Below are 6,965 nucleotides of genomic sequence, written 5' to 3'. Positions count from 1 at the left end.
TAGGCAAGACACCCCCAAGCTAGTGGTATTGACTTCACTAAAGAAGGAAAAACCAGACAAACTTATCTGCAACCCCGCCTGTTTCTAAGAGACAAACACCACAAAGCAGGCTCAACATCTTTAATAGGCGCCGTAATCAGCCAGTGAGAATAATGTTGGGACAGAGAAAGCTTTCTTCTAGGAATGCCTCAAGCATGATCTGTTTTTGTCCCTGGTTTAATATGTATAATTTGCCTTCTGGAAAAGGAAGCCAGAGAGCTTGGCATGATTTAGGGACCGTGGACAATGGTCACAGTTTACCAAGCATAATTGTCTCCTGCAAGGAAGAAAACCATACAGTGTGTGCTGGGTGCAGAAACACCCAGGAGCAAGAGGATTTGACCCATGCGGTTCTTAGAAGGTGCCATTATGGTGGATCCTGGGGCCAGACGGCTAAATGCCATATGGCTTCTCAGGCCTGTGATTGAGAAATGAGCACATAATGCCTACACTACTCCCATTTGAGTGAGGCTCCCAGAAATTTTCACTGATTTCGCAAGGGCGGAGGAGGGGACAATCCTGTTTCCTCCTGCGCCTTGCCGGAAATCTCTACCAAGCCTTGAGTCAAGTTCCTCTTTCTAAGTAGCCTAGTTTCTTTGCTAGGAGAGAGGAGGGCTTCAGCATAGAACCCCCTGGCTCATGAAAAGGACACCCCCTACCACCCTGGCTCCCAAGTGGGGAGCTGGAACATTTCTCAATGCAACTGTTCCCAACCCTCCAATAGAGGTTTACCTAAGAAGGGAGGAGCAGCCCCTTTTGCTCCCATTGGAACTCTCCATGTCTGTTTAATATTAACTCAGCCAGGACAGGTCAAAGCAAACAGACCAGAGCTGGGGCTTACAAGAAGACAGGCATCTGTGGCCAGTGGCCCTACATCACTCTCTCACTGACATGGATGTACCCTGGCCCCTGGGATGGATTCTGCTGCTCTTGAGAATCCCCCTCGCCCATGCTGAACCATTGTGAGTCTGGGAAACCGAAGGGACTTGGCTGGCTGCCTGCACATCTGTTGTCTTCATAACTCCCTGCATGGGACTCCATGTGTTTCTACGGATGCCTCCCGCAGTAGAGACCCCCATGCCTCTGTGTTGGTCTACTGGCAGGTACATCCTGGTGGCCCCCCGAGTCCTGCGGGTCGGCACCCCCGAGAACATCCACGTGCAGGCTCACTCGGACTCCAGGCAGCCCCTCACTGGGACGCTCGAAGTGAACCTCACTGTGTGGGACTTTCCCATGAAGAGGACAATGTTGACTAGAAGCCAGCTCCTTCTCTCACCAGAAAACCATTTTATGAAGCAGGCATCCGTGATGGTAGGTGACAGGCCAGGATGGGTGGCCACAAAGGGAGGCTTTGGGCCAGCAGCAAAGGTAGATAGGGGCAGACTGTAGAGGGACTTCCCACAAGAGACACTGGGGAGGAGGCAGGGCTTGGCTATACCTACTGCTCCTCTCACGTCCTGCTCATTTGGAAACCCAAATTCCCCTAAATCTGGGCTCTAAGAAGGGCTACGATTAGCCCATATGATGCCTCTATGTGAATTAATAAAAGGTGTTCTCTGCTGGCGGCTCAGGAAACTGAGCTTGGACTGGATTGCATCCCCACGCCCCTTAGCTGGATGTCCTAGTGCAAGAGAAAACTTCACAGCCGCACAGTGACCTTGCTTCCAAAGGCAGAGCCAGAGGCCCCCATTCAATTGCTTCTCCCAAAACCTGGTCCAGGGTTTCGTCACCAGAGATGGAAACCCCGGCAGGACCTGAGGACTATGGCATCTCTTCCTAGATCCCCGAGACCCTGGTGTACCCCGCACAACCGGGGCAGCAATATGTCACCATCAAGGCAACCTGGGCACCCACCTCCGTCTCCTCGTTCATGGAGAAGGTGGTGCTGGTGGCTCCCCATGCTGGCTACATCTTCATCCAGACAGACAAGACCATCTACACCCCTGAGCACTTGGGTATATCCTCTGGGCTCCTGGCCTGGGGCAGGCTCTGACTCTCACCCCCAGCCCCCCAATGCCTGACATGTTCCACCTTCCAATGTCTCCCTCTTGCCCAAGACCCTAATGACTACACCCCTTCTCCAAATTCTATCCAATGCTCAGAGTCTTTCCTCCTCCTCCAGTTCAATACAGGATATTCACTGTGAACCACAAGATGGATCCTGTGACCAGGACATTCACTCTGGACATCAAGGTGGCCTCTCCTGATGGGAGGGTGGCTCCCAGACACCAGGGTTATATCATGTACTGAAGACATGAGGGCATGAACCACCCACCCTCTGTCCTCACAGAACCCTGAAGGGATCACTGTGATCAGCCAGGATCTGCTGGCCGAAGGAGGTTTCTTCATGAGCTCCTTCTATCTCCCAGAGCTCATCAGGTGCCCTGCTGGGAGCCCTGGGGGCGGAGGGAGGGAGGGTCTCCTCAGTCTCCATTTCTCCTAACTTTCTGTGTCTCAGTTTTGGCACCTGGAGCATTGAAGCCAGTTACCAAAGTGCAGCCAAGCAGAAGTTCAAGGCAGCCTTTGATGTAAAGGAGTATGGTGAGCAGGGTGTGACAGGGAGGGCGAGGCGGGACACACCAGAAACAGGGCTGGAAATGGAAAGGAAATCTCACGGGTCCGAGCAGGGAGCTGGTGAACAGGACTGCATTTTCCAGCCCTTGGGGGTTTCCAGGGTCGCAGGGGAAGGAGTGGGACAGGGAGGACATGGCGGGGGGCGGGGGGGATGGCAAAATGCTGAGGGTATCCACTGCTTTTTCTCCACCCAGTGCTCCCATCTTTTGAAGTCCGCCTAATCCCAAATAAGACCTTCTTCTACCTCAGCGATGAAGCCATGGGTGTGAACATCAAGGCCTCGTGAGTCCCCTTACCCCAACCTGGTCAGAGAACCAAGGTCGCCAACAAACTGAAGGGTGGCAAGAAGCAGGCCACTTCCGTAGCACTTAGGGCATAGTAGAGGCACTCTTTGCCACTTACCAGATGTTCTTGGCCACCTACATTGTCCCATGAGGCTGTACAGACCACGTGTGCCATTTGTAAGGGTGTACAGACCATGTCTGCCATCCGTGAGGTGGTGCAGACCATCCCTTCAGCTTTTGGGGATTGTACAGGCCACCTTGTTTACCTAATGGAGTTGTACCACATCTCATATTTTGGACCACCACTGAGGGTCCACAAGGTTGCACAGACACCTTTGGTATCTTGTTAGGTTATCCAAAGATTGCAATTGCAGTTCTATGAAATTGCAAATGCCACATTGGCTGCCTTGTGAGATTTATAGACCATCTCCACAGCTCTACGAGTTTGTACAGGCCCAGTTATCCACCTAAGATTGTAAGGACCATATCTTTCACTTCTTAACATTATACAGACCATTCCTGCGGCTTTACAGGTGAATAAGCTGCATGGGACACCTTTGGCACCCCATGGGTTGTGCAGACTTCTATGTGGTTCCATAAGGCTGTATAAACTACCTCTACCATCTCATGAGGTTGCTTAGACCATATCTACAACCTCACAAGGCTTTATGCAACATATTTGTCATTTCCCAGGGTTTTGTGGGTCAGCAATGAAACAATCTGAGTTGTCAGGGGTCACCTCTTCCCCCTCCCAAAGTTTCACAGCCATTGTTGCAGCCCTGTGAGGTCATATAGGCCATCTCTGCAGCTACATGAGGTTGTGTGGGTGCTTCAGAGCCAGTGTAATGGCCCTTTATTCCCCAGGTATATATTCAACAAGCCTGTGGATGGACATGCCCTGGCCATCTTCGGGGTGAAACTGGATTCCCGCCGGATCCCCATTCAAAGCTCCCTGCAGAGGGTGGAGGTGACCAAGCCCAGACCACTCCCCAGCTTCCCCTCCCTCAACCCTCCTCCACTTCCCAAGAAACCATCTCTCCTCTCCTCTCTCCTGTCCCAAGAGCAGATATCAAAAGGCCAGGGTCACGTCTCCCTCCAAAAGGACACACTGATGGCCGCATTCCAAGGCCCAGAAGAAGACTTCATTGGGGCCTCAATCTTTGTCAACGTCACCGTGTTCTCCTCAGGTGCCACCCTCAAGTCCCTGGCTGAGGTCAAGACACTGTGTTCTTCCCCAGCCCAGACATTTTGCCCATGTGACCGTGGGCCACCTCCTGCCTGAGTTTTCTCATCAGAGAAATGGAAAAATGCCAGAAGGGCTAGCAGGGGCTGAAATTATATTATTGTCTTTCTCTGTCTTCACCAAGATGGGCCTCCCATCCCAGCAGCCCACCACTCCTCCAGGAAACTGAACCTCCTCCACAAACATCATGGTCCCTATGTCTCTCTACAGGGGGTGAGATGGTCCAGGCCGAAACCTCAGGGGTGAAGATCGTCCGGAGCCCATACAACATCAAGTTCATCAAGACACCCCAGTATTTCAAGCCGGGGATGCCCTTCCATTTTAGGGTCAGGGTTCACTCCACCCAGAGACTCAGGGCCCCCACCCCCAAACAGCGGCCCCCCTCCCACAGGAAATAAAAACCCACACTGAACTCATCCTGCCCCTCTGACCAATCCCATGGTTCCCTCAAGTCTTAACCCAGGTCTCTCCAAAGTACAGTGGTGACTCCAGAATTTCTCTATGGGGGTTTAGGAGTCACAGTCGGGCTGGAATGTGGTGCTTAGGGGTTTATCTTGAGGGTATATTTGCACAGCAAGCTTGCTGTTTTCTCCTACATTCATTTGGGTGACTTCGAGACATCTGATGGGCATAAAGAAAACAAGAGCCATCTTTTAGTTACAGTCCCATTCTGAGTTATCCTCAAGCTCTCCATGTCTCCTCCTACCTTCTCCGCCCCTAATTCCACCCTACCCTCATCCCATGGGCACACCAGCACCCAGGGCCACCACATATGGTTGTACACTGCAAAACTCTAGGGAGTGCCATTCGTAAAGACACTAATATAAATGGTATCCCTGGTGTTGTTCAGTGCACAACTTGCACAACTGTACCAGGCAGTCCTATCCAGATGGCATTCCCAGTTCTCACCTCCCACACCAGGCCATCCCCATGCCTGTCCTTCATCTCACCACACATTTCACCCCAGGTCTTCGTCTCAAATCCTGATGGGTCCCCAGCCTACAAAGTCCTCATCCGCTGCCAAACCCACAAAGCCTATACCTCGGTCGATGGAGTGGCCGCTCTGACCATAAACACAGATGCAGATCTGGAGCAGCTCCCTATACTGGTACCAACCTGACAGGGCAGGGATGGTGGGGTCGTATGAGCTGGAAGGGTTGGGAGTTACTTACCCATCGCTCTCCCCAGGTGGAAACTGATGAAGCTCTCCGACCAGAGGAGCAGGCATCAGCCAGGATGACAGCTTGGCCTTACTCAACTCAGAATGGGTCAGGGAACTTCCTGCACATCGATGTGAAGACATTAGGCACAGAAATTAACAGAAACGTCCAGCTGAGCCTCAATACAAGGCATCAGAACCCTGAAGCCAAGGAGCAAATCACTTACTTCACCATCCTGGTGAGGGACTAGGACCGAGACTTGAGTTAAGGAATTGTTTCCCTGGCACGATCTTGGTTAGCTGGGTTAGAGGGACTATGAACAATGGCGTAAACGTGGGAACCATCTGGGGTGGGATCAGGTCAAGGGGCTGAAGCAAAGGGACTGTGGACCTCCTTTGTGGGCTGGCCCTACCCTTCTCATCCTTGGTCTCCCTTGTCTCCAAGGTCCTGAGTAAGGGTCAGATCGTGTCTGCCAAACATCAGTTAAAAAGTCATGGGAGTGTCTACACATCAGCCATTATTGATGTGACTTCAGAGATGCTGCCTTCCTTCCGCATCCTGGCCTTTTATTTACTGCCCCGGGGAACAGGCCAAGACCCTGAACTGGTGGCTGATTCTATATGGATCGATGTGAATGACAGATGCATGGGAACGGTGAGCCAAACTCCTTGAAATTGTACATCACCATCATAAAGTTTGAGAGAGGGTCTGTCCACGTCCAAGGGCCCCTCATACAGGGGCAGGTGAGTATAAGAGGAAGAGATGTGTCCTTAAAAGCTCAACCTAGGGGCTATAGAAGATGCAAGTAAATGTGTGGAGTTGGGATTGGCCTGGTGACATTCATTCCCTAATGCTCCATCAGAACCATAAGAAACATGAAGCTGAAAGTGGACTTGGGGAAGCCCCTTGGTAATGTATGAGCCCCTTTTTCTGACATCTCTCTTTTTTCATCCTCAGCTGAAAGTTGGCTTAAAGAATAAAGACCTCTTTGATTCTTTGGAGCCCAACAGCCAGGTGGAAATACAGGTGACAGGTGATGCAGAGGCCACAGTGGGGCTGGTGGCAGTGGACAAGGCTGTCTATGTCTTGAACAGCAAACACAAGCTCACACAGAAGAAGGTGAGATCATGTGGGTTTTGGGTCAAAAGGTTGCCTGGACATTGTAGCTGGAGCTTCACCTTCAGCTGTAAAATGGGCAACATTGATGGTTACAAGGATTCAAGGAGTTAGTGTACAGCAAAGAGATTGTAAGGTGGTAAGGGCTCAATAAATGGGAAATGGTGTGAGAATTATTGATGATGAGCCAGCAATTACTGTGCACTATTACACCTTCCCTGGAGGGGTCATATAAGCTCCAAATCCAGGTTGACCACCAGGTCTCTTGACCCCCAGATCTGGGATGTGGTGGAGGAGCATGACATTGGCTGCACAGCAGGCAGTGGAAAAGACAGACTTGCTGTGTTCAAGGACGCTGGACTAGACCTGAAAATGAGCACAGGGATGGACACCCTGGCAAGCTCAGGTACAGAAAGGGGGTGGGAGGTGGGCAGGAGGAAATAAGGGATAAAGGCAATGGTCTAGTGGTTAAGAATATGGGGTTTGGCATCAAAAAAAAAAAAAAATTAAAACCCGGGCTCTGACACTTACCCTGGGGCCTCACATTTT

The 6,965-nt window shown here is 51.4% G+C and overlaps 1 protein-coding gene across 1 annotated transcript in view; it reads left to right on the top strand.

Annotated features, from left to right (window-relative positions):
* Window positions 1-897: 897 nt before the first annotated feature.
* The window catches only part of LOC102883532 (complement C3), a 25,768-nt gene continuing 19,700 nt past the window's right edge, over window positions 898-6,965 (top strand). Inside the window, exons 1-15 of the mRNA XM_015598116.2 lie at window positions 898-1,001; window positions 1,143-1,350; window positions 1,820-1,994; window positions 2,162-2,232; window positions 2,330-2,418; window positions 2,498-2,580; window positions 2,808-2,895; window positions 3,762-3,864; window positions 3,964-4,084; window positions 4,351-4,466; window positions 5,108-5,248; window positions 5,329-5,538; window positions 5,745-5,954; window positions 6,258-6,419; window positions 6,693-6,822. Coding sequence (XP_015453602.2) covers window positions 931-1,001; window positions 1,143-1,350; window positions 1,820-1,994; window positions 2,162-2,232; window positions 2,330-2,418; window positions 2,498-2,580; window positions 2,808-2,895; window positions 3,762-3,864; window positions 3,964-4,084; window positions 4,351-4,466; window positions 5,108-5,248; window positions 5,329-5,538; window positions 5,745-5,954; window positions 6,258-6,419; window positions 6,693-6,822 — 1,978 coding nt within the window. The 5' untranslated portion in view covers window positions 898-930. The remainder of the gene's footprint in view (window positions 1,002-1,142; window positions 1,351-1,819; window positions 1,995-2,161; window positions 2,233-2,329; window positions 2,419-2,497; window positions 2,581-2,807; window positions 2,896-3,761; window positions 3,865-3,963; window positions 4,085-4,350; window positions 4,467-5,107; window positions 5,249-5,328; window positions 5,539-5,744; window positions 5,955-6,257; window positions 6,420-6,692; window positions 6,823-6,965) is intronic.

Source organism: Pteropus alecto, unplaced genomic scaffold (genome assembly GCF_000325575.1).
Source record: "Pteropus alecto unplaced genomic scaffold, ASM32557v1 scaffold761, whole genome shotgun sequence".
NCBI classification, from domain to species: Eukaryota; Metazoa; Chordata; class Mammalia; order Chiroptera; family Pteropodidae; genus Pteropus; species Pteropus alecto.
The sequence above is the reverse complement of the archived record's forward strand: the minus strand, read 5'-3'. Positions and strand labels throughout refer to the sequence as shown.